General features: G+C 38.2%; 1 protein-coding gene across 13 annotated transcripts in view; it reads right to left on the bottom strand.

The window, feature by feature from the left end:
* ADGRL2 (adhesion G protein-coupled receptor L2) overlaps nucleotides 1-27,647 on the bottom strand; it is a 226,445-nt gene that overhangs the window by 89,886 nt on the left and 108,912 nt on the right. For all 13 annotated transcript variants that reach the window (XM_072648835.1, XM_072648845.1, XM_072648841.1 and 10 more), the window contains exon 3: nucleotides 10,074-10,287. In XM_072648835.1, coding sequence (XP_072504936.1) covers nucleotides 10,074-10,287 — 214 coding nt within the window. The remainder of the gene's footprint in view (nucleotides 1-10,073; nucleotides 10,288-27,647) is intronic.

The raw sequence follows: 27,647 nt of genomic DNA, 5'->3' as shown, positions 1-27,647 counted from the left end.
AAGTACTTGCTGGACTGATGGCGGGTTAGTAGGATGAGTTATTGCTTTATTTTTCCCCAGATAGATCTCATCCTAATGAAAGAATGTGAGATGTGTACTCTGTCTATTTGGAAGTATCACTACTTTCATCACAACCTATAGACATAGTCACTGGGGATGAAGAGTATAATTCTAATAATAGGGCTTCCCCAAGCTAGGAGGCAAACTTTCTGAGGAAACAACCACTGCATACAAGTGTTAAACAGGGATTGTTGAACTCTGGCTGGCCAAAGGCTCCAGTAACTCCTCCCATCTGAATTTGGAATCCCATCCCTGGAACCCCAGGTTCTGATCAATGAGCTCCCATCATATGGTCCTCTGCCACTCCATATATTTCCCAGTCATCTCCAAACCAAGCTGCCTACACTCTGACCTTCTCTCCTCTGAACCCAGAGAGCCATGAGCTTTTAGGCTGGTCCTGGGCCATTCCTAAGCTATGTTGCATAGGACACATACCCTTGAACTCCACTCTGTTTTTTAAACTCCATCTAGTCTTCTATTGAAATGTAAGCCACTTGAAAACAAGGACTACCATGTTTATTGTTTTTTTTAAACCAATGCTTAACACAGTACTTGGCACATGGTAAGCATTTAACATATAAATGACTTTTCACTCATCCAATAACTGAAAAAAGAAAATTTTACAACTAGACTACATCAATCACTTAGGAGACATTTAGTACAAAGTCTCCTGTGTTCTAGAGATCCAAAGATAAAGAACCCAACTGCCTCCTCTCAAGGTGCATGGCATCCAGTAGAAGTGCTAAAGTGTTAGAAGTAATTAAAGGACTAGACAGAAAAAAAATTAAGCACTCTAAGCAAAGGGTTCTCTCAGTGAGGTCTGAGAAATGTGAGGTTAAACAGTAATATATCATTTGGAATGATGATTATTTAGTCATTCTCTATATTTAAAGATGGGATTTGCCAATAGGGGGAAAAAAGAAATACAAAGACCTTGGACTGGGGTAAGCCCAAAGAAATTCTATCCTTCTAAGGAAGAGGTCAGGAAAAGGAAACTCAATAAACACTCCTATGAAGCTTTGATTTGGATATGCAGTTACTTTATGAAGACTGAATGATCAATATAAGAGTTGAGAGGGTTATATGTCAAGGAGAATACATAGATGCTGGAATCCATAATCATGAAGTCTGCCATAACATACTGGTAGAGCGGTGACTGCATTTTAATGGATTTTTCCTGGTCAGGTTCTGATCAGCCTCTATCTGCCATCACTTTTTCAATTTTTAAATGATATCCAGGTTTAGTATGTATAGGTATTTAGGCAGCTTCTTTCTTCACACACTTTGCACTTGCTTCTTTCTCATTAATCTCCACTGCATCCCTGTGAAATGAGTAGGAGGCTAAATTATTGGTATCATTTTATAGACATGGTCATAGAACGGAAGGGTAAGAAGAATCTGGAAGATACCGTGAGGCATCAGGAAAAGAGCAAGCCTATTAGAAAGCAGAGAATGTCACACGGAGGAGGAAGGGGTAACAGACAAAGTGCTGTTCCTAGAAGACCTCTGTTCTGAGGAAGAGATTTCAGCACCCAGCTGGCCAAACCTTTCAGTCTTTTGGGCTCAAAGTTCCTCGTCAGTAAAATGAGATTGATCCTGTTGTCCTCCCTCACAGAAACATTGTAAAATGAGACAGGGGCACTGGGACTTCTCGGAAAAGAAATGCTCTCTTTAAATGCAAAACAATGGGCTACATTGTCCATTCGCATCCAAGAAAGGGCAGGCCATATGCCTTCCCCAGGAGAGAAGGGAGAAAAACATCCTTCAGCTTAATCCTGAGCAAAGGGGAAACCAGCCTGGCTTCCATTCCAACCACTCACAGCTGCATGTTGGCTGAGAAACTAAACTGAGTTATGTGAAACAGGGCATAATTAGATTCTTGAGCCTCCCCCACACCTGCCATAGCATAATGAGCCAGGGAACAAACACCATACAAGAACCACCATGTGCAAGTGGCTTAAAGTACAAAACTATACCCACTCTGCACTACTGTACCTCCTTCTCCAAATTCTCATCAGCTAAGTCACTCCATTGAGTTAATGGGTTAATTAAGGCAGTATGGTATAGGAGAAACTATCCTGGATTGGAACTCAAAGAAATTAAGTTCCAATCCCAGTTTAGTGACTTCATACATGAGTGACTTTGGAAAGTGGAGGAAGATGGCCCGGATTTGAATCTTAGCTTTGCCCTCTGCCAGTTATTATCTATGAGTCCTTGAGCAAGTTAACTAACCTTTTGTACCTCAGTTTTCTCCTCTGTGAAATGGGGTGAGATCAACTAGATGACCTCTAATGTCTCCTTTAGCCAAAAGAAATAATGAATCTATAAAGCACTTCCGCAAGTGACAAAACACTATAGAAATGCGAAGTGGTATTCTCCTCTTCCTCCTCCTCCCTCAGGTCACACTAACCACTTTCCACCCAAGTCTCTACTTCTACAAGTGGGGATTGAACTGGATCATTACGAAGGTACCATCTGGTTCTTCTCCTGCCTTCAGTCTCTTCTTTGGAAAAATGAGACGGTTAACTATAAAAATACTTGTTAGAAATGCAAGAATTATAGCTAGAAGCAAGACATTGATACATTTATAAGCGTTACCCTATCACCAAGCCAAACTACGGAATAAACAGGAGATAGAGAGTTGGCCTTGGTGCCATTAGAGTGAATTCCATTTCTCACTTTGACGTGACCTAGGCAAGTCACTTAAACTGCAAGCAGCCATGACTAGATTGATCAATCGATCAAAAGCACCAAGTACCTACTATGTTCCAGACGCTGTGCTTAAGCACTGATATATAAAGGAAAGCTCCAAAAGTCCCTCTTCTCAAGAAGCTCACAATTCAATGGGGGGAGGTAGCATGAAAACAACATGGGTTATCCACCCATGCCTAGACCACTGTCCCCTCTCCTCATCTCTGTCTGCCGGCTGCCCTGACTTATTTCAAGTCTTAACTTTTCCAAGAAGCCCTTCTCCAATATCCTTTAATGCTAGTTCCTTCCCTCTGAGATTATTTCCAATTTATCCTGACTATAGTTTACTTGTGGAGGCCATTAGGTGAAACAGTGGATGGAGCTCTGGGCCTAGAGTCAGGAAGACCTGAGTTCAAATCCAGCCTCATACACTTACTAGCTGGGTGACCCTGGGCAGGTCACTTTAATTCTGTTGACCTTAATCCACCAGAGAAGGAAATGGCAAGCCACTTGCCAAGAAAACCCAATGGAGGGTATCACAAACTATGTGAATACACAACATAGCTTATTCATACATAGCCATCTGCAAGGTGTAGACTGAGCTTCTTGAGAGTGACAAATGGTTTTTACCTAAGTTCTTGGCTCAGGGTCAATAGTAGGAGTTTGTTGCCTTGATTTGACTAATGTACCTCTATGCTTTTTTCTGTATTCTAGAAGAAATGGCTTCTCTCACTATCCCATCTATGTTCCCCTTTCTCTTAGGAACACACATTAATTCTATGAATTCAAATGGAGATAGTCAATGGCACTAATGCTTGCCTTCTTTAAATCCTATTTAAATGGAGGATCATAGATCTAAAGCTGGAAAGAAACTTAGAAGCCATTCAGCCCAACCCCATGATTTTACAATGAGGTAACTGGAGTAGATGTAGGGATGTTCAATGACTTGCCCAAGGTGACAAAGACAGTATGTTTTAGAGGCAGGGTTTGAACCCAGGCCCATGAACTTCTAGAGCAGTGCTCTTCTCCCTATACCCATGTAGTCTTTCAGCTTCTACACACACACACACACACACACACACACACACGCAACATTTCCCTTCTCACTGTTCATACTGCTGCCAATATCAAATTTCCTTTACAGCCAGCCTTTGGTTATTTGTGGTGGTTGGGAAGGGGGTGGGTAAGAGAGGGATAATTGAAATCTAGAGATAATGTTGAAAGAAAAGGATTATGTTTATTTCGTTCATTCCTGGATTGCCTACAAACTTGCTTTTCAGTCCTCCTGTCTCTCCCAGCCTAGCGCCATTTTACTGCCACTTACAGGAAAATCAAAGTATTTATGGAAAAGGAAGACTGTGTAAATTAACCTTTTAATGGTACAATAAAAAAGTTCTCATAGAGAATTCACAAAGCAGACTAAACAAATAAATAAACAGAGCCACTAAGAGCAACAACTAATGAGTTACTTTTAATTACTTTGATGGACCCTGATTTCATCCATGTGTAAGGAATAAGGGATATGCCCTTCACCAGCCCTCCATGTTTTCTCATCCTCTAAGGTTTTCATCAATATCTTTCCACAAATCAGCTATAAATAATCACCCGTAAAATGATGAGGCTTTTTCTGATTCTTTCAATATATCAGGAGGCATCCCTTGGGCTCTCCATAAGTTGCCTCTCATTTTCACTAGGAGGGTCCACCTTTTCAATGTATGACTTACTTTTCTATATAGCAGATGACAAAATATAATCTGATAAAAATGAAGAAATAATCATAAATTACTGCAAGAAGACAAATGCTTTGAAAAATATTTTTGAATCCTGGATGTTAAAAAGGAAGGAAATATTTACACTGGAATACAGACATTGTCAGCGATGATATTTACAAGATCGGGAAATTCACAAGACATCTCTTTATGTGCACTAACAATCAATGAGACATGGCTTCTTGAACAGTATATTCTCAATGTCAGTATATTATCCATAATTATATTATTATAATAATACATGAAATATCTTTGATTTCCTCAATACAAAGAACTACCTTCAGCTTTGGGAATTCCCTGTGGCAAGACAGATTCCCTTCTAAGCCAAGAGTCAGCAGGCAATTCCTAGATAGTTGTCTGAGGCTAAAAGAAAGGTGACTTGCCCAGGGTCACACAGTTGGTAAGCATCAGAAATGGAGTTAGAAACCAGGTCTTTTTTCAGTCCATCAACTTTCAAGTAATCTCATTTTACTAATTTGAATCAATATTCCATTTAAAACTATTTTGGATATTAACAGGTTTGACTTTTTTAAAATTTACAACACATTTACTTTCAACGTTGCTCCTTAAAATAATAGGGTACTTATTGTTAGCAACAGTTATGGAAACTAAGAGGTGGTAGTATAAATTAAATCTGCTATTGGTTTTCAACTTAACTAGTTCTGATAAACATCTTGCAGAAGAGGAGGCTGAAACTGTTAAAGTTCTGATTGAATTCCATTACTAGGACTGGACATGAATTTCCACGCAAAGATATCCATCTAGGTTTATTCTGCTTGCTAAGAGAAGATGACTGATTGATGAAGACTAGGTCTTCCCATCTGTCTCAGTACAATGGCTAACCCCACCTGCTTCTACTACTGATGAGCACAAAAGTTTTCACCTGTGTGTTTTTCTGTCCAGGGTCAGCCAGAAAGGCCCTTCTTAAACAGCCTGGCAGCCCTCTCCTCCCTGGGGCTCACCACAGTGGTGACAGATTTAGTGTGGACACCTGGGGAGCTTTAGCCCTACATCAGAATTCCAAAGCACAAAGGACCCACTAGCCTCAAACTCCCCATGGGCAGAGACTACAAGTGTACATCCCCTCATTTCCATTTTAATCACTAACTGCTCCTTCTATTAACAGAATCCTCTATGATTTCTCACCATTTTTACCAGTTTTTTCTTTAAAAAATACTTTTCATTCCTCTTCTATTTTTTACATGCATGACTTTTAAATAAATATTTTATTTGTCCCTTGAGGTTACTCTGTTTAACTAAATCCATTAGAGACAATCATATTTCTTTCTTTTTAGGAAGTCTCTTTCAAAGTATGTTTACAGTGGGAAAGTATGATTGCTGAAATTGTCTTCCTAAAAAAACATATTTCACTGAAAGCTTAAGTCCATATCTGAAAGGGACTCAAGTTAGTCTTTACTGAAGAGATTACTTTTAGGATTAACCAGATTGAACAGACTCATGTAAGAACAACCAACGCTGGAGATGTACAGCACTGGTACAATCAGCAGTTATGGAACTGAGAACCAGGTGTGCAAGCATTCTACGATCAGCCCTGTGCAATGCGAAGGCAGACATCTGTGAGCACAAGTGTATTGGGCATTCCTCGGTATGTCTTGATCTGGGAACGCTGTCGCACATGGTTGATGTGTTGGTTAGTTTTGCTGAATTTCTGTTTTGCTTTCTCTCTAAATCTTTATTACAAGTGATGGCTCACCAGGTAAGAGAAGGGTCTATTTAGCAAAGAAGGGGATGAAATAAGAATATTCACGCTAATAATAGCTAGCCCTTACGTGGTGCCTTAAAATTGGCAAAGTATTTGTAAAATATGATCGCATCTTCTCACAACTCTGGGAGTTAGGTGCTGTAATGGGTGCTAACCTTCATTTTAGAGATGAGAAATCCAAGTCTGAGAATAGTTAAGTGACTTTCCAAGGGTCACATGGCTAGTGTCTAAAACACTATTCCAACTCAAACCTCTGATTCTATATCTAGGATTCAATCTACTCTGCCACCTAGCTGCCTAAAAAAAAGTATCAATAAAATAAGTTACAAAATTATTACTTGTTTTGAATTCAACTTGGATGTAATAATACATAGAACCGTAAGTATTTAGGGATGTAAACAGTTCTTGAGAAAGATAATAACTGGTAAATTATTTCTTGGATATGTTTTTATTTATGCACCATAGGGAGCAATAATTTTCGGATAACCAGAACAGCATGCAGACATTCTACGGGCAGAGGGAGGCATAACCTTAAGAAGCGGATGAACTAATCCACTAAGTAACCAAACTGACAGAAATAAAGTGACTTTTCTAGAAGGCAGTTCCCAGTTCAGCCATTAAGGGTAGTATCAAGGTGACTATTTAGCACAATGTTCTTCTAAGGCAAGAAAGAGTAATGTAGTGTAAGTCTTCAAAGAAATGCCGCTGCTTAGAAAATGCTTATGTACTTTCTCACCAAATGCTACCTTAGTAACACCACAAGTATTCCCTGAGAGGGAACCTAAGCATTAATCTTTCCAAAGAGACCCCAGAACATTTGCCAAAGCCCATTTACAAATGGACTTATACTTGCACCCCAGTTGCTATGTATGGCAGAGGTGTGATGTGGAAGAGTCTTAAAATAAAATAAAAGGCATATTTCAATAATGCTTACTTTTTTTTACCGTGTACATATCTTCATACACATTTTATCCCTCCAAACACTGAAAGGGGCAATTTAAATGTAATGGAAATGTTCTAATGCTTTTTAAAAATAGGTGTTTGTGCACTCTTAATAAAAACAAAATATGCTACATTCAAAGGCAAGAACTGGCCATCCTTTCTGCCTGACAACATTGCTAAATAAATACCCATTCTTCTTGAGATTACAAAGAGAAAGCCACTTGCCAAGCAAGAAGGTTAATAAAGTAATCCCAAGTACATGTGGGAAAGAATGGTCTTAACTTCTCCATAAATAACAATATTTACTGTGAGCATGCTTTAAAAATGCAACAGTGAACTGAGAGGACGATGATCCTTCCAGCGAAGGGCTGTCAGGCTCTCTGTCTCTGTTTCTGTAGATCTATTTGAAGTGACACCAGTAGGATAAAACAGGCCTCTTGAAAGGTCTTTTCAGACATCACTAAAACAAGACTATTACAATCTTGACTAAAGTTCCCAACTTCTTAAAAAAAAAAAAATTAAGTACTGCTATATTTATCAACAAAATGTTCTGAGTCTTTAATTTTTCTTAACAGTATATAATCAGCCATTATGCTATTTCTATGACTCAGCAATGACAAAGTATGTATTCTTAAGCTCTGTGTGGAAATACCCACTTGAGCACTTAAGCAGATATTTTGGAAACAGGTACAACAGATGAAAGGTAGTATGTGCACCTGCATAATGTCACAGAATATCGATGCTAAATAAAAGTCCAGGCCCTGCACTGTCAAAGAAGAAAGAAGGATGATGTGGGAAGATACAGAAATGAATTCCAACCTCCTGCAGATTTATTGTAGTAATGCATATGTCTTCATCAAAACACGCTTCTCTGGGCACAGCCTTTGAAAGCTCCAGGTCATCTCCACAGCACAAAATACAGAAAAAAGACTTCAGAGAAAGAACGCATACAATGAATGATAGGGTGAAAGGCTCTATCTGCCTAACTGATTCCTCTTAGCTCTAGAACAAACCCTTGAAGGGGACAGAATTTTCCTTTCCCAAGAAAGACCATAGCCTGGAGTAACTCAGAGTGTTCTTTCTCAACTTGAAAGGGAAACAAAGGTAAAAGTAGTTTTAAAGAGACAGGGGTGATGAAAACTGTTCAAACCACCAGTTTCAGGACAAAACACACTCTGATCCAAGCTTTTGCCTCGTTATACATCTCTAAAACTTCAACAGTTCTCAACTTGACATTCTATCTACAAGTTTCATAGTTGGTTCTAGCCATTTTACAAAATATATAAGTATGTGAGTGGGAAGAGATATTATTTACAAATATTTGTATTGTAAATCATTGTAATTGTATCAGACAATATGTCTAACAATTACCATTAGAGACTGCAGATGTAATATACCAGTAACAATTTTGAAAAATATTTTTATTAAAATCACTTGATGCTACTTAACACAATCAACTGAATATATCTCTTTGAACATAAGTCCTTTAAATAGGACTCAGCGTACCTCTTTGTTTCTTAATCTTTTTATCTCACTTTGCTAGGACTAAATATTCTGCTTTTCTTTTTTCTTCTCTCTTCATTCTAAATTTCTGGTCTGGATCCATGGTTTCAACCCTGGAGGACATTCCTAGTGTGGACTTCCATTGGCAATGGAGATGAGCAACTGTTCTGAAATCTAGTCTTAGGAGTTTATGTTACTGAGAGGCTTGATAAGTGCCGCAGAGCCAGAGAAGGGACCTTAGAGGTCCATCTGGTTCAGATCTGTGAAAAGGCTTCCCGACTAGGTCATACCTGAAAAGTGCCTGTTCAGCCTATAATCACAAGTGGTCTTGCCTACTGGGCGGGCTCTAAATACTAAGCCAACCTGCCTCTCAAATATATCTTCTACCCACAAAAAAGTAAAAGGAAAGACAACCAAGAACATCAAAACAGTGGTAATTTTGTTTAAAAAAAAATCCTCAGGGATCATCTATTCCAGCACTTACCTAGGAAAGATTCACCTCTTTAGAATACCTGACAAGTGAACAACTAGCCTTTGCTTATATACCTCAAGTGAGAGAAAATGCACCACCTTCCAAGGAAGCCCATTACCCTTCGGAAGTTACTTATATATTATTTTAACTTTAGACAAGGAGTCAATTATTGACTACATCAGTGGTTCACAAGAACCCTTTATACTCTCAAAAATGACTGATGAAGACATAATTTAGAAGAGAAATAGGAGACTAGGAAAACAGTGATATCAAATATTAATGACAAAACTCTAATGCCCAAAATATTATTGAAGTCACTGATCTGGAAAAAAATGAAACAAACAAAAAAATAAACCAACATTTATACAGAACATTCCCCAATAGATAAGTGGTGGTTATAGGATATGAAGGGTTTTCAAAGACATGCACACTGTAAATAACCACAAGAAAATATTTTCCATATAACTAGTGCTAAGAGAAGAGCAAAATAAAACACCTCTGAGGTTTCACTTCACACTAGGCAAATTATCAAAAATGATAAAAAATGGGCATATTTAATGTTAGAGGCGTTGTGAGGACATAAGCACACTGCTATAATGCTGCTAGAACTGTGAACTCATCCAGACATTTGGGATGTAAATTTGGAATTATACAAGGGAATTGATTAAACTGTCCACACTCCGTTCTCCTTTTGTCTGGTACCTCTAACTTTCCCACAGTTATGTCAGAGGCTGAACTTGAACTTGACTCTTTTCTGCCTTCCAAGCTGGTTTTCTGTCCACTACCACAGCCCACCTCTTCATAAATACAAAATGTGGGCAGTGGCTTGGGACTAGGGCTTACCTGTAGTTCAGAATCATTTTCCCTATATTTTGGCTAGTAAAATAGGCATGGAATATACACAAATTTTTACCTCTGTGTCATAATTTTGAAGGCATCTGGGAGGTAGCAATCTGTATTCTCCATCTGGAAAGGGTCTGCATCACAAATCTTATCATCTGTTCGTCCATAGTTAGCACTTTCAATCATGATGACGTCACTTCCTGGACATCGCAGATCGATGGAGTAGCCCTCACAGGACAATTCTCGTCTAACTAATCCAAATGGCAGTGCTGCACGGCTGAAACCTATATAAGAAACGGAGCGATTTAATGACTATTATTCACTTGTGGGAAGGAAAAAAATTTACACAGAATTTTCAAGTGGTTTGTACCACATGACAGCTCTCTACTAGCTAGAGATGATGCACATGTAAAAATGTAAGTTTGCTTTGGAAATAATAATAATAACAGCCAACATTTATATAGCCCTTTAAAGAATCTGAAACTCAGTAAATATTTTAACTCACTTAAGTTACACAACAACCATGTCAGATGGGCTTATATATAGTAATATAGACATAATAATCCTACAGCAATAGAGTATTATTATGTTCATTTTACAAATGAGAAAATGGGGGCTCAGAGAAGTTGTGACTTGCCCAAGGTCATACCTCTAGTTAGGTATGAAGAGACTTAATTTTGAAACCAGGCCAATCCCTCTACCCATCGATTGATTACTAATGATAATTATTATAAATAAATAAGACCCTGTGGGCTAGCATGTTGTTTCTGGAAAAGTAGTCAATATCAAAGTTAGTCATGAATGAGTAAAAATAACAGCTACCATTCTACAGATCTTGAAGGTTTTCAAACCAAACCTAAACATTCACAAAAGTCAGTACAGTTTTAATCTATTAAAGCTTAAAACTAAGCCTTTGGGGACACTGTATTATCTCATCTGCTCCACAACTCAAGCCTGGGAGGTGCTATTATTATCCTCATTTTAAAGATCAGAGAATTCAGGCTGAAAGAGGCTTAATGACTTATGTAAGGCAATAGCTAAGCATCTGTGCCCAGATCTGAATCCAAGTCTTCCTCAGTACAGCAGTCTAACTTTCTTAGGCTAGGACAAGACACAGAAACCATCTTATTAAGGTTTATACTTAATATACTCAGTGTTAAAGGAGCAGAAGGGACACTTTTCAAATGTGACTTTACCTAAAAAGATACATCATATTACATAACTATCACATCTGGTACAAGAAAGTATATAATGTATACAAGTTGTATCCAAAATATTTAATATGTTGGCCATTCGCATTATTGGTAAAAGAAAGTTTCCTCCTCTCTTTATTTATAAATGGATACATAAGCACATATATACGTGTGTATAAATCTCTATGCACACACACACACACACACACACACACACACACACACACACACCTCTATCTCCAGTTGAGGGAACCATAAGAAGCCCATTCTCCATGCAATGTAGAGTGGATCAAGGGGAGTCATGTGAATTTGGTCTAAACAGTACCACTCTGGAGAGAACACTAACTCCACAGTCACAGTCCTGAGCTCACAATAACCTCTCATCCTTAATCCCGGGATGATCAAATCATCAAGTCTCACCTGGCTATTGTTTCCTTATCTGTAAAATAAAGGACTCTCACTAAATGACCTTTAAAATCACTTCCAGTTTCATATCTATGATCCCACACAGCTTTACACTGCTTTAAATACCAATATTAAAAAAGAATGTGTAAAAAAGTAACCACTGGAAATGGTCAATGCTCACCTTGACCCCTCCTAAGAAACAAATCCCAATGGTAAGGATAGAAGCCGCGTGCAGGAGGTAGAGATTTGTGGGTAACATTTACAGCCAGCGGAACGTTTACATTGTTTAAATAATACATTATGCTTTAAATATGCAAGCTTCCTTTGATGAAGTACAGCAGTATCCTAACATCTCCAACTGTGTCAATAATCAGTGAATTATGGCTACCTATTCACATCAGAAAGTACTATAAGACTCTGGTTAGGCCTGTCACAAGGATTAAAATCCTGAAGTTTGTGCTGATAAAAGTTGGTATAATGACTAGCAAAGAAAAAAACAAACAAAAAATCCACAATAATAATAAAAAAACACAAATTACAATGACCAAAACCAAAAAAATCTTTCAAGAGGGGAGTCAAAACTTTTTACTTAAAACTTCCATTTAATTCCTTCTGTTGCTCAGGAAAGTCAGGCGTAGATGGGACGAGCTATGCCTACTTGCTAAAAGAGTGATTTGGAGTGAGGAAAAGTAAGATCCAACAATGGCCTTGCATTTACAAGCGGTATGACCACTGATGAACATCAGTCATCACACAATTTCAATAGGCCTACAGCAACTATGTAGGATTTATGTTCAAAGCTATTTAACTAGTTTTAATCTTGCGATCTGTGATGACAGGATGAGTCATAATTCACAACCCCCCTTCCTTCCCAAACACACACACACACACACACACACACATACACACACACACACACACACCCCTCAAAATCACACTATTTCTTAGAACGTTCTATGTACAAATCACACTAATGCTCTGCAGCTTTGAGCCACGCGAGCAAGTTAAAGATAGACCGAGGATGATATCCTGCCTTCAGGTCAGATCTCAGTCATTACTTAAACATAGTGTCTGCCTTTGTGAGGGCATGCAGTACACAGCTGATTACGCAGCTCAGATGGCTGCCACTAGCAGAACAAGTTTCTTCTTGAGGGCATACCTAAGGTATCAGTACCTATAGGGTCCCAAAGCAGGAGCTGACACAGCCAAAAAAACAACAGAGTTAAGGCGGTAAAGCTTTCGATATATTGAATGCAAAGCTGTACAAATGAACCCCAAAGGGCCCTCCTCTACAAATTTAAAGTTTTCTAACTATATGATCACAATGGTATTTATACTAAACAAAATTGGTCATCTATTTCTATTTCAACAAGGTGGAGTGGGAGTAGGAGGGGTAAAAATTATAAGCATTCGAAATAAGTAAAATGTAATCCAATTCATTTTACAACCCTGACAATCAAAGAAAGAACTGGTAGGATGTGGGATGCCTTATCAGCAAAAAAAATCAATGTTGTCAGTTTATGCTGTGCAAATTCAAATACTGCCAAATAACGGTGCTTTGGGTAAAATCAACTGCTTTGCTCCATTTTTTCCTCTCTCAACAAATGATTTTGAAAAGACAGCTTTTTTTTTCCCTAAGCTATAAAATGTCAAGCAATAACCCCCCATGCTTTAGGCAAGTTATTGAAATAAATACCTCTTGGCAACAGGTGCAGTGACTTAGGCCTGAAAAAATACTTTCACATTCAGAAGATAACTCTTAATAAGCAGATGCAGTGCTTCAGGATGGAAATCTGAAAGGCATGTGTCTGAATTCTACTGCCTGGACTGGGCCTCATTTCAGAGCCTTTCATAAATGAATACACTTGCTCCCCAGATAATTACTGTTGTCAGTAGCAACTTCATGCTATGTGATAGAGTTTCAACCACTCCCTTGTGAGTCAGAATGGGGTCTCCATTCAGTCCACTATTCCTACTTTGCTCTCTGTGTATCTTCTTCATTAGGCTGCCATCTGAAAACAATACCCAACTTTCTTTGTGTTGTTTTCAGCTAATTGTTTCCAGCTGCACCCAGTCATGAATACCACCGCCCATGCTGTCTATGGTCCAAGGCGGTGCTGTGTGTGCTGATTACCAAGGACCTCCATGATACCCAAGCTGTGACTTCAAGGACAGGCTGAGAATTAACTCAAGCAAGAGTCTATTACTAGCTCTGACATATGCTACCTGACTCCTTCCTGTTTATATATGTTAATCAGATTTCTTTCCTAAAATGGAAATGAGGAAAATGCTTAAAAAGGAGAAAACACGGTTTCCCCCATGCTCTGAGCACTCAACTTACAAACAAACTTCCCAGGAAACATTTCCATTTTTCATGTTCTAGGGGTTGAACATGAATTAAAATCTGGGGTTGAAAAATGAATGTTCGTTAAACTTAAGACAATAAAATAAACTAGCTCACCGGTAGATAATCTTGGAGATTTCAAGTATCTCCAAAATATTCTACACATTTCTTAGGGCCTGCTGAGTAAAACTTACCATGTTAGCGGTACATTAAATGAAAATATCCTTGTCAATCTATTTAAAGGATAAAGAGTTAAAGCGACAAGTAGTTACTGTGCCAAAGTAAACTTTATGAATTCTGCAAAATGTTAGAAAGAAAATTTATTTTACATATGCCCGTTCTGGCCCATTTACCACCCAGTTGTTTTACTTTACTAGCTTAGCTCTATTTAAGAAATCACTTGTCTTTAAAGGATAATAACCCAAATTAATCAAACTGCAAAGAGCCTAATATTCTTTCGTGCCCACTAGCACATAATTCTTTAAAACTGTCATTATCTAGGAGAGTGAACAAATTTTGACATATGGAGACAAAGCAAGTACTTCTACGGTCTAACTTATTTCTGCACAGAAGAAAGAAAGCACAAAGTATGATTTGTTAGGTTATATATATTGGTAATATCAATGCAGAAATGTTTTAGTACATACACTGAAGCTATAAGTCTTACAGAAATATTAGACTTGTTCTAAAGGAAATAAACCAATTTATTTAATACGTTTAATACATCCTAACATTGATTTTAGTTCTAATGGAATATTTAGGAGAAAAAGGATACTTTAAAAAAGCACAATGCTAACAATTTTACTTTTCATAAGTTCATTTGCCACAGTCAAGTACCTATGAAAAATGCAAAGATATAGGTGTATGAAAAGATTAGCTCATTCTCAATCACACTGTTAAAATAAATGAATGACTGAATAAATAAATAAAAGCAAAGTCCAAATCCCACAGACAGCCAGAAATATGTCCAACATTTTGAATCGTTTTTTAAAATTAAAAAAAAAATACTTGTAGGCAAAGAATGCCATTAACTGAAAATTATTGAAAATTATACCTGAGTTTCAGAACTGTCTTTAAGAAGTTATACAGAAAATCTTTCAAATTCTGTGATCCCTCCACAGGGTAATAAAGTGGGCAGCAAACCCTGATCATTATGTACCATTTAGTAGAGACAAGCAAGCATTTCCCACCCATACTCCCCTAACTTCACACTCAAAAAAAAAACCCTCTAAAATATCTGGAATTGTATTACATTTAACAGCTACCAACACCAACATAGGCACAATTTAAATGGTAACTCTAAAATACTACTGATGTGATACTGAACTCTAGTTTAGAATGGAAAAATCATCTTGGCTTAAACTTCTATCTAAAGATGTCCATAGCACAGGATGGACTCTCTCTGATGTTGGTGGGATCTTGGAGTCACAGCACAAAAATTCATGCTGTTATGTAACACTATCAATAAATTTCACAAAAACTGGAAACTGAAGGAGGAAAGTTTATAACAGTAGTACTCTAGGTAAATGGAAGGTTTGTTCCTGGGCAGTCAGCGTTTCTAAAAGCTCTATGAAGCCTGAGGTTTTAACTGGGCTGGGCTGATGGGATACTCTATCAGACTTGATGCACAAAGGAATAAAACAGGTGGGGAGATTATTAGAGGAGAGCAAGGAGGAACATAAAAACAGAGAAGAAGAAAGAGGAGAAGAGGCACTTTGGGATATGGTAGCAAAAGAAGTAGCCTTGGAGCCAGGCACAGCTGGGTTCGAGAAACTCTGACATATACTGGCTATGTGACCTTGAGCCAATCAGTGGCCACAGGTAACATACTAGGAGTAAACTGCAGAGCAAAGGCTGATCCATATTGGTAGAGTGAGTTTCCTCACTGGGAAATACCAATCAATCAGAGGCCTGGTCTTAAAAAAATAAAATAAAAGAAGAGAAAGAAATAGGCAGGCAGGTAGATAGGGATAGATGCTCAGCTGCTTGGGATAAGAAGCAAAGTAACTTTAAGAAGGAGGAAAAGAAGGTTCTTTCCTGTCCAGAAACCCTACTTCTGAGGGGAAAAAAATGCCAAGCACAAACTTCCCTTCCCTTTACTAAGTGCAAAACACATGGCTAAACATTAACAATACAAAAATATTAGAAGACCAACAAGATACTGTATAGTTTTCCCTGGGGAGAAGGAAAAAGAAAAGAATCCACCCTGGACCTCGCTGATATCCAGAAGGTTGGGTCAGTAGGAGCCCGGAGAATTTAGAACTTCCTGGGCTCCTCAAGAATGGAAAGAGAGGATGAATAGAAAGGAATATTGGTGGTTCTTGTAGATTCAGGATCCAAGTTCTTAGCGCTCCACTTCTAGAGGCATAGTTTTATAGAAATTTGTACTCATCTTTCAGAAGTTTTAAGCCACCTTAAATTGTATAATTTATCCAAACAGTGATAATCAGGATGTGGGGGAAGGAGAGACTGGGTCTCTAGTTTCATTATTTTATAGAGAACTCCCAGGGCAGAAATTCCACCTATTAAAGCAGACTCCTAAGGCACTGAGAGATTTTGTAGATTATGTCAGAGTTAAATCCAGGAGTTCCAGATCAGGCCTTTAAATGATGCTGGCTCTATATGCATAGAAGTATGGCCTATGCCTATTCATAAATGCTTGTTGAATGGCTGTCTGATATAAATCAGTGTAACTAGGTGGCTATAGCACCTACCTTAGAGCAAAAGACCTCTGTTCAATTCCCATTTCTGACTGCTTTAGTTGTGTGACCTTGGATCCCTTAGCTTCTCAGTGCTCTTAAAACTGCAAAGTGCAATTGATGGGATCCTACTAGAGCTGTCCCCAGCCCCAATATTCTAACTTTATTACAGGCCCACTGTACCTACCTAGCCCTCCCGCCAATGTCCTAAATTCTTCATGTATGCCTCACTGCTTACTAGAACAACACGTGTGTCCACGAACTCATAGTTCTCACAGAAACAGCAGGTATGGGAATCCAGCCATTGCCTCCACACTTCCCCAGACCCAATCCTCATATTTACCAATTTATCTTACTGTCAAATAGTGCCAGAATGAATTCAAGTACCTGGATATATATTCCAAATCATATTACACAGTTCGCTTTCTGTAGCTAGTTAAGGGTTAAATGCTAACCCTACCAAAGTGCAGCTTTGAAACCTGCCTCTCTGATCAATGAAGTGATCCCTTTTCTCTTAGGGGAACTCTCAGGGGAGAAGTTTCCCGTTCCTCTTTTTTCTGTCTGGCCCCCTCCACTTCCAGAACTTAGCCAGAGTCCAAGGAAGGAAGGAAGGAGAGAGAAAGAGAGACAAAGAGAGAAAGAGAAAGAAAGAGAGAGAGAGAGAGAGAGAGAGAGAGAATGAGAGAGAGAGAATTTATTTATTTTTTGCCAACAACCTTTCTTTAAAAGACCATCAATCTCGCCCAGGTGCAGTTCTATCCACTATGTCCCATCACTTCTCTCCCATAAATATTTGCATCCCGGCTGATATGTGAGCAAAATAAACAAATAAAACCATATTCCAGCTCCTAGATCCACTACTATAGATTGAACTATTATTGTATTCCAGTATCAACTTCAAAGTTTTTTTCCTTCAGCTCAAGGGATTATTTTAAAAAATATGTTTACACATATAAACACACATGAAATACAGCCCTGTCAAGTTATGCAATCTGAACCCTAGTGTTTATTAATGAAAATGCTCATCCTTTGTCCTCTGAGCCCCTTTGTATTTGTCCTGGGGAGAAGCCAACCAACCAGCAGCTCACAAAAGCTAGGAGACTTCTCTCTCTGGCCAGGTGACTCAGGCCCACCTCTGCTGTGGAAAGGATTCCTTTCCTTTCTTGTCACTGCCTTAGTGTCTGAGGCATAAAACTAATTAGGGGTGGAGACCTCATTTAAATTATTCCCCAGGCACCTCTCCCAGATTCAAGAAGGTCAAAACCTGGCTTCTCAAGCATTCTGTTAAAGTCTAGTTGTTCTTAAAAAGAACCATAAAGCAGAAAAGCAACTCACTGATTTATTTTTTTAAAACAAAATATAACAAAAAAAAAAAAAAGGCAGGGGAAGTGGGGGGTGTTCATCAAGTTTATTCTTATATGGAGAATGGATGGAATAATTCTTCAGTGGAGTTTCCATAGAAAATCATCTTTTCTGAAAGGTGAAAAGGTGGCTGGTTCCTTCTACCCTTTGAATGCTGGGGCCTTCCCACTGAAGGTATCTATCTAGAAGGGCGCCAATTAATAGGGACACCATTGCTTATTTGAGTTAACAACATTGAAACTGCCCTGAAACCACCCACTCATTTCTCTCAACCAAATGGCAATCCAAAGGTAATGACATTCAACCACTGCTGACTTAAAACCAGTGACCTAGAAAGCGGAAGTCCTAAAGGCCCACACCAATTCCCAGGGCACACATGGCTCTTCATTCTTTCACTTCAGCTTTCAAGGGGAATCCAAACTGAAACTCAACAGCAATTCCATGCTGCTCCTTCTCCTTCCCCAAACTGCAATCCATCGGTAGCTTGATCATTTTTTTTCCTCTAGAAGGCAATGTACATCTAAAGCTACAAGAAGGATTTGAGAATGTCTGGAATCTGGGGATATCTGTACCTAAACAAAATCCCCAAATAGTGCATGGACTTTTCATATAGCCCATACATATCAAAGGCAAGACTTGAACTTAGCCCTCTTGCCACTATAGCCCAAGCTGCTAGATCCTCCCTTCTCTCCTCAAACAATCTCTTTCCCTTTCCATTTTATTCCTCTGTTGGTCAAGTCTCAACACCCTGTCTGCTGGGTTATTTTGAAGAGGATTGAGAAAGCTCCTCTAACAAAATGCAATCATGACTCCTTTATAAACTGACCCTAACCATCTTTCACATATCTAACAGATGATTCAGTACAACTTGATAAATGTTAAGATCCTTCTGTTTGTATAGTACCCATACCTAGTAAGTGCTTAATAAATGTTTGTTGATGATCATATACAAGTGGAGTTATAAAGATTAGAGAGGTAAAACCAAAGTCAGAGGAACTTGAATTGAGCATTGGAAGGAACCTCAGACTTGAGTTCACACAAACCTCTTCTTTTACAGCTATAGAAACTGTGCTCCAAACAGATTCCCAATGTAAACTCCTTGCCAGGAAGGATCGCTGTCCTTGGGGTACATGATGCTACTGGGTTTGGGAATCCTGAGATGACTCAGGGTTAGAGCTCATCAGGAGTCCACACCACAGCCACATTAATAGGATGAGGTGAGACCCTGGGATCAGAGGGGCACCCAAGGTGCCACCAAGGGATGAACTGGCCCACAGTAGAAAAATAAGGTCAGAGTTTTCAAACCGATCGGTATTGAGATCAACCTATAATTTCCAGCCTGGGAGAGATAGGCAGACCCAGTTTCTCCTCCTTTCCCTCCAAAAAAGGAAAGAATGGATTCTATCATTCTTCCTACTGGTTTCCCCAGTATCTAGCATAAAGATGGGCTTAGTAAATACTTGACTGAATGATAACTTGCTTGAATTCACAAAAGAGGTAAGAAGCAGAGTTAGAATCTGAATCTAGGTCTTTCATTTACAAACTGAAGGCACTATACTATCCCCCTAAAAGTAGAGAATGTGGGGTAGGGTCTCTGCCCTTGAACTGGTAGGCAGGTATTACAGAATTATGTATGTAACACCAAATAATACATAACATTATGAGAGAGGTACCAGGAAGGCACTGTATGAAAGTGACTTAGTTGGATCACAGTAGCTTTTATAAACAGGATTCTAAAAGTCGGCAAGCTGAAGGGAGGGAGGGCATTCCTGGGAGAAAGAAATTGATCAACAAAGGCACAGGGAGTTGGTAAATTTAAGGGCAGAGGCTGTTGTGTTTATCCTTCATTTTCGAAGAGGACAGACTTGCACTTGACTTTGTTTTGAGTGAAGGAAGGCTGTGCAAGGTGACCAACCTCACTTTCTCCTCCTGAGCCAAGCTGGATCCAATGACCAGATATTCATCAGGATGACTGGAGAGGGTAGGGGACAAGTTGCTTTCATCTGAGCACAACATATATGAAGGAAGGTTTTGGAAGAAAAGGATAACTTTCTATAAGACTGTATTAAAGCTCACAGGTAACACTGTGGCCTTTGCACTCAATCTTCAAGAGGTCTTCTGTAGTTCATTGTATTAACATGGTATTCCCCCTTACAGATCATTAATAAAAATAGTGAATCCAATTAATTCTGGCTTTGATAACTATGGACTTTGTCAGTTTGCATTTCTCCAACCAGAGAAGCTCTCATTTTTTTTTTACCCCATTGTTTTCTATTCTTAATCCATTTCCCTGCCTAGGATAAGATAGCTTCTCATTTTGTGTCCCCTATTACAAGGCAGCCCCAAGCATTTGAATATCTAGACTTTCAGAACCATTCTGAAAATATAACTATCACAAAGACCAATTAGCTATAAGTGAAGAAATAGAGTCAAGAGTTCTTGCCTTGTATCCTATTTTCTAAAGAACTTGAAGAACCATAGGATTTATAGCAAGAGGTTAGATCCTTAAGCTATTTTTCATTTAAACCCTTGCTGAAAAATCAAATGTATTAGTACACTTTAATTCTAGTATCCCTGAAACAAGTATTTCCTTGGTGATTCAGTCATTCTAAACATCCATTTTTGTGCAGTAATTTAGATGTAAGCATCAAAAAAATCTAAAATTAGTCTGCAAGGAACCAAAGGCATACTCTATAAGTAGCTTTTAAGATTAAATTAGTCAGGTCTAGAACATCCTGTCCACTTAACGGCTATTTATTCTGACTTTGACCTTCTTCAAAAGATAAGCTCTAAGTAGAAATATCTACCTTCTAAGGAAAGACTAAAGCAAATAATTCTTTTAATCTTTAGCTCATCTCCTTGAACATCACCATGTTTCCCATAATCCCACTGATCCTCCACTTAGCTTCTTGCATTTTTTTTATTAAAAAAGAAATATTTTCATTTTAGAATAAAATATAGATTAGAAATCCTTTGCAGAGTATTCCCTAAATTAATCATTGCCTGACTGATTTCCAATTGACAAGTGACCCAACATATCTGTTTGACTTCCCTCTTTCCCTAAGTTTGGCAATCCTGCCACATTTAGTCCCTTACTTAGGTTTCAAATGACCCATACTGGAGTTCAGTCTGAATGCCATTTTTAAACCTGCCACTTGAATTTCCCCTGAGGTTTTCAGCAAGGTGTTTTAAGTAAGTCCTCAGACTTACTGAATTTACTTGTTTTCTAGACTACTTTTCCCATTATGTGCTATTTCCTAAATAAAGACCACTGCAACAAATACTAATGGGAGGGAGGAAGGAATATGCAACATTAGGGATGAGGATTTATACAGTATAATAAATCAATGTTGACCTGACTGGACCTGATTTCACTGGGACAGGGAATTCTCTAACGAGGAAATACCTACCATTGCAAGTTGGCACCTTCTCTGCAATTTACAATCCCAGCCACTCGTCTGCAGGAAAAGTCAAGCAGCTCACCGTGGGTTACACTGTCAGTATTTACACAGGCCAAGCTTGAAACCAGGTCTTTCTGGGTTCAAAGCCAATCTGGAAACCACTATACCACAATGGCTCACCATTATTATTAATATAAATAGCATTTCAAGAAATGATCATTCCAGAAGGTCAGGGAAAATATTATTAAAAATAATAATAGTATTTTATATGTTTTTTATTTTTCACAAAGTGCTTTACAAATAATAGCATACTCTGAGAGGCAGGTGCTATTGATAAATGGAAACAGACAGAGGTACAGTGACTTTCCCAGGGTCATATTACTGGTAAGGGCCGGAGGCTACATTTGAACTCAAGACTCCAGGTCTGGCACTCTATCCACTGAGTCACCTAGCAGCCAGTAACAAGGAATCTCAAATTGGAAGGGGATTCAGAGGTAATCATTGAATGAGCTGTTCTTGAATGAGAATCTCCTCTTTACCCTACAAGGGGTCAAACCTGCCTTTGCTTGAAGTTTTCCAGCAAGGAGACACCCATCACCTTTCTGGATAGGTTTTATTTTTAGTAAGTTTTTCCTTAAATCAAGCTAAAATAACCTCTCTTCTTCTGCAGGTGCATTCCCAGTTGCTCCAATCAATTCACATATGCCATGAACTTGAGGGTCTTTGTATTATCATGTTTGTCCATTCTGGAATGTTACACACTTCACCCCCCTTCCTCCCCCCCTCCCCCGCTGTCCTTAACAAAACCAACACCTCTGTATTCCTGGGCACCAAGACTCTTAATATTGCTAAAGACTGCACTGTATTTTGACCTATATTGCAGTAATACCCATGATTACTGCTTGCTAGGTATGTGTCCACTAACGCTACCGGTATTTATCTTTGTCAAGAGGATATTAAAAATTTCAAAGAGAAATTTGCCCCAGAGAGTGGCAGAAAAAGTAATAAAATGACTGATGTGTGCTCTCACAGACAAAAGTAAAAACTAACCTCTTCTGGATGAAAAGAAGTTAAGAAAATCTGAATGTATAATGAGAGCACAGAAATTCTATTATGATCTTATTATATTTTCTTTAGGGGTTGGAATAAGAAAAACTGATTAGGAAAGATAATTTTATTTAAAAGACTTTTCTAAGGCAGCAATCTCTTCTCAAAACAGCATATAAAGCAGATAGATATAATCCATGGAGTCTATTCAATTTGCTTTATTTCCAGTCAAGTCAATTCAAGTCAACAAGCATTTATTAAAGGCCTTCTATGTGCCATGCACCGTGTTATACGATAAAAAGAAAGACCGAAAATAGTACATGCTCTTAAGGATCTCACATTCTAAAGAGGAGACAACATGCAACTGCTATGTACAAACAAAACAGGGCAGCAGTTAGGTGGTGCAGTGTGTAGAGCATTCATTTGACTTGGAATCAGGAAGCCTCACCTTCCTGAGTTCAAATCTAGCCTCAGACACTTACTAGCTGGGTGGCAAGTCATTTCACTCTGCTTATCTCATCTGTAAAATGAGCTGGAAAAGGAAATGACTCCACTTCTTCGCTAAGAAAACCCCAGATGGGGTACAAGAAAAAAAAAAAGAAATATACAGGATAAACTGGAGATAATCCTAGAGGAATGACACTACCATTAAGGAAGGGTTCTGGGGGAATTCCAAGGTTTTTGGTTGAAAGTGAAATTTTAAATGGGAGCACTATTGTGTGCAGATCATTATACTAGGTCATAGAAAAGACACCAAGTTTATCTAAGAAACGATCTTTGCCCTTACAGATTAATACCTTAAGATTTGTGGCTAGAATAATTAATAACAGTGATGATGATGATGATAATTACAAGTATAATAACTGATATATAATGGACATTATATATACATATGTATAGCACTTTTTAAGGTTTACAAAGTTCTTTAGATAAATATTCAAGATAATATATTTTCAACACCCTTATTTGACATATTAGAGAAGTGAGCCTGTATAAGTCATAATATCATTTATTCAGTAAAAGATCAATAAAATTATTTTTATCACAAACCTTCTGGTGAGGAGCCTTATATGCTGAAATACACATTATGCAATTTTCTCTTAAATGTAAAATATATATGTTTATACACATACACATACATTTTTGTAAATATATTTAAAAATTCAAATTAGAAAAGCAAGAATGGCCACAGACTATGCATTTGAATATGTGCTGAATAAATGATGAAATAATGAACGATGAATGAATAACAACTTTTGAAGACTCTCTATAGTATTAACATCAATCCTTTTTGTAAAAACTTATATAGGTGATGCAGTTATATAGAGCACGGAGGACAAAGTTTGGGAAGGAGAGAAGATATTGGAAGGTGTGGGGGGGGGGGTACACTACAAATGAAAGGTCCTGTAGGAAATGTGAGGAAAGAGGATCCAGGCAAAGGTATACATTAAAAATTCTTACATATTTCTTTGAATTTAGAAGCAAGGCATGATATAAGTCTAACAATATATAAGGCAAATAACAGCATAAATAAAAATTGGGGAGACGGACTTCTCCGGTATTTATTACTTCTGCGACCTTTGGTAAGTCATTTTACTTCTCAAGGTCTCAGTTCCTCATCATTCAGCAAACCAACCAGTACACATTTATTAGACACCTACTGTGTGCCAGGGACTGTGCCTGGAAGATTGGGTGGTTGGAATTTATCTCGAATGTCCTTTCCAAGTCCAAATATGAAGACCCTATACTTATCCATTCTAATAGACAATAGGGAATGTCAGTCACACGCATACGTTCTGGTTCAACACATACATACAGGTAATCAGGAAAGGTTTCATGACATCATTGCCACCACTTTGCACTTAATATTACCTTAAACTTTTTAACTTAGTAACCACCACTACCAACAACATATTGTCATATAACTTTTAAGGTCTGCAAGCCAAGGAATCAACTGGGTTACAATACAAGAAAACTCTTTGCTGCCCTATAGACTGGAAAACAGATAAAGACTCACATATTTGATTGATCTTTATCCCACACTGTGATAGCTAGGCCATAGATACCATATTTAAAGCACGTAGGTATCTTCATTTTCATCTAGCTCAACCCTCTCATTTTAGAGTTAAGAAAACTGAGTAGAAGTAATGTGCTTTGTCCAAAATTTACACCAATGAAAAGTGGCAGCATCAGCATTTTAATCCTCGGGTGTTTCAATTCAAAACCCAGCATTCTTTATTGGGAACCCTGCAAAGGAACTCTCAAGGCAGACGCAGACCCAGGCTCTTGCAAAGCTCTAATTGTTAGAAAGGTTTTCCTTCCATGGAACAAACATCTGCTTTTCTCAACAACTTTCTCCCACTCTACTTAGCTGTCTTGCCCTCTGGGGCCAAGCAAGACAAGTTTAAACCCATTTCTACATCAGAGTTCTTCAAATAATTGTTCACACACACACACACACACACACACACACACACACACAGCCCCTCCTCCCTTTTTCCCACTCCCACCCCTGATTTCTCTTCTCCAGGCTAAAAAGCAAGGCAAGATGGAATGAATAAATGCTCTATCTGAAGATAAGATGCCGATTTTGAGCCTGACACTAACCTTGACTAAAACATGTGACTTTGTGGCCTCAGTTTTAGCACTGGTAACATGAGAATTGTTGGTCTTGATGACCTCAAAAAACTTTCATGCACCAAACCTCTGAAGGTGATGCTCTTAGGAAATTACCTTGAGGCCTTTCACGCACTGTATCAGCAAACACCCTGACACATCCAGGATGGCCTGCTAGCACAGGTTCTTAGATCTGTTTTTCTAAAAGGAAAGCAACTTTTGAGGGGTCAACAATCTTTTTTAATCACATATACTAACAGAGAAAATACAAGCAGAGAAATAAAGGCCAACAGACAGGGCTTCTAACTATTTGACCATAAGCAATACATATGTCATAGATCAACAGACAGATCCAACTGTCTGACCATGGCATGCATAATACATATATAGCTACCAGAGAGGGTTTTCAAAGCAGGGGAAGGGGGGGAGCTCCTGGCTACCCAGAGTCTCATCTGGCATGGGAACATTCTTCCAAAGAGTAAGCCCCAAAACAAAACCTCACCTCAGACTATATATATATATGTATACACTTTTCAGAGCCAGAAGGACCTTCATGCCCCAGTGCCTCATAAGAAATTAACAAAAGATGTAGGCCTTCCTACACAAAAAGCCTCCCCTAATCAAGCTTCCCTAATGGACTCCATCTGAGGCCTATTAATGGGCAGGGGAAGATCTTTAGCTCTCATTAACATTACATCAACCAGGGTCGACTTTCCCTAGAAATGCTCTCCAGTGAATCAATGTTTCCACTATCAGCTGCTCATTTGCCAGTCAGTCAATAAACATTTATTAAGTACCTATACTTTGTGCCAGGCACTGTGCTAAGCACTAGGGATATAATGAAAGGCATAAGACAGCCTCTGCTCTCAAGGAGCTCATAGTCTAATGGGGAAGATAATATGTAAAGGTATATGCTATGCACTTGGAAGAAGCCAGGTAAGCCAGATAAATGTCTCATATTCAACTTGACTGTAATCTCTGAGGGCAGGGACCATGTCTTCTATATTTGTCTACCTCATAACATCTAGTTACCTTGCACATGGCAGGAAATTTAACTGACTGGATGACAATGCCTAACATAATTACTATGCAGTGAAATACAAAATGAATGGCCCTATATTATCAACATTAAGATGAAGGTTATGCATCATTTCTGTTTCTTTAAATAATTAAGACAGCCTACACAATGTCACAATGGAAAATGAGCAGGGGGGAAAAATCCATCAAAATGGTCTATAGACAAAAATCAACATATCAGCTGGGCTATTTACTTATCAATAGTTATTTTGATGCTATATAGACACCCCCACCCAAGTAATCAGGCAACCTGATTTAGTTGATCATATTCTCAGTTTGCATTATGTAGGAAAAGATTATTTTGAACACGTGCTTACCAAGATGGAGAAATAAATAGTGACCAGTTTTATTATGAAAAGTTTCTTTACAAAATAACTGGGTATTTCTTATAAATGATAAATTTCCCTAGGGTCCTTTTGTTAAAAACAAATTTAGACACTTAATGGTAAGAAATAAATGTAGAGTTCACATGGGAAAGAATAGGATGGGGACTGTATTTCTAAATTCTAGTTTTGAACTCCTGGTGAAGAACTTCTGCTAGCGCATATGAGTACTATCTCTAAAAATTGGAGCTTGTGAGTTGCCTGGATCATTTCGAGGTTAAGTGCCTTGTTTAGGACCAGAGAGGAATGGCTGAAAGGTCTTCCTGAGACCCTGAAGCCTGATCTCCATCCACTACGCCATACTGTCTGTCTCAAATTACTCATATCGTCTTGATATCAGTGTAAAAAGTGATAGTAAATTAAAGACCTATAACAGGAAATTTAAAGATGGGAGAAAACGATCTTCAAGCTCATTTAGACAAAAACCTCTCATTTTACAGACAGCAAAAAAAAAAAGTAGAAAATGAACTACTTTGTTCAGAGATTTTACCCAAGGGCACAGAACACCTTCAAAAGCAGCACTGCAGCTATGTAATTCAATAGAACAGCATCTATTGAGTGCCTACTATATGCCAAGTACTGTGCCAGTGCTAGATAATACACACAAAAAATTGAAAAAAACAATACATGCAGATAATACACACAAAAAATGAATGTCTTCATCAAGGAGCTCACATTCTATCAGGGTACACAGAACATGTAAGTACTAAACTAGGACTGTTTTTCCCAGCCTGTGGCTTTACCCACCCAAACCATTTCTCAAAACAAAAATGAAGCATCTATGAAAATGAGAAAATAAAATCTTATTTACAGAAATTACAATATTTGTAACCTAGAAACAAAATGGGTAACTGAGGAAAAATATATAAATCAAGGTTCTCACTCATTCCTTTAAACCTAGAGAAATAGGCAGAAGGGAATTAAAAAAAAAAAAAACTTAACTGATGATACTTTAGGAAGATCATGTTAAAAACTTGTTTCTCTACGCTATTCCACGTTGAAAATGTCCCTAGAGGTGAAGAGTTCTTTTTGTTTCACTTCTGCCTAAGAATTCCCCTTCAAACTACCTTGGAATGATCTTATATATAATGCTGGTATACATCTTGTATACACATGC

Source organism: Notamacropus eugenii, chromosome 2 (assembly GCF_028372415.1).
Source record: "Notamacropus eugenii isolate mMacEug1 chromosome 2, mMacEug1.pri_v2, whole genome shotgun sequence".
In the NCBI taxonomy this organism is placed as follows: domain Eukaryota; kingdom Metazoa; phylum Chordata; class Mammalia; order Diprotodontia; family Macropodidae; genus Notamacropus; species Notamacropus eugenii.
This window is presented reverse-complemented; position numbering and strand designations above follow the sequence as displayed.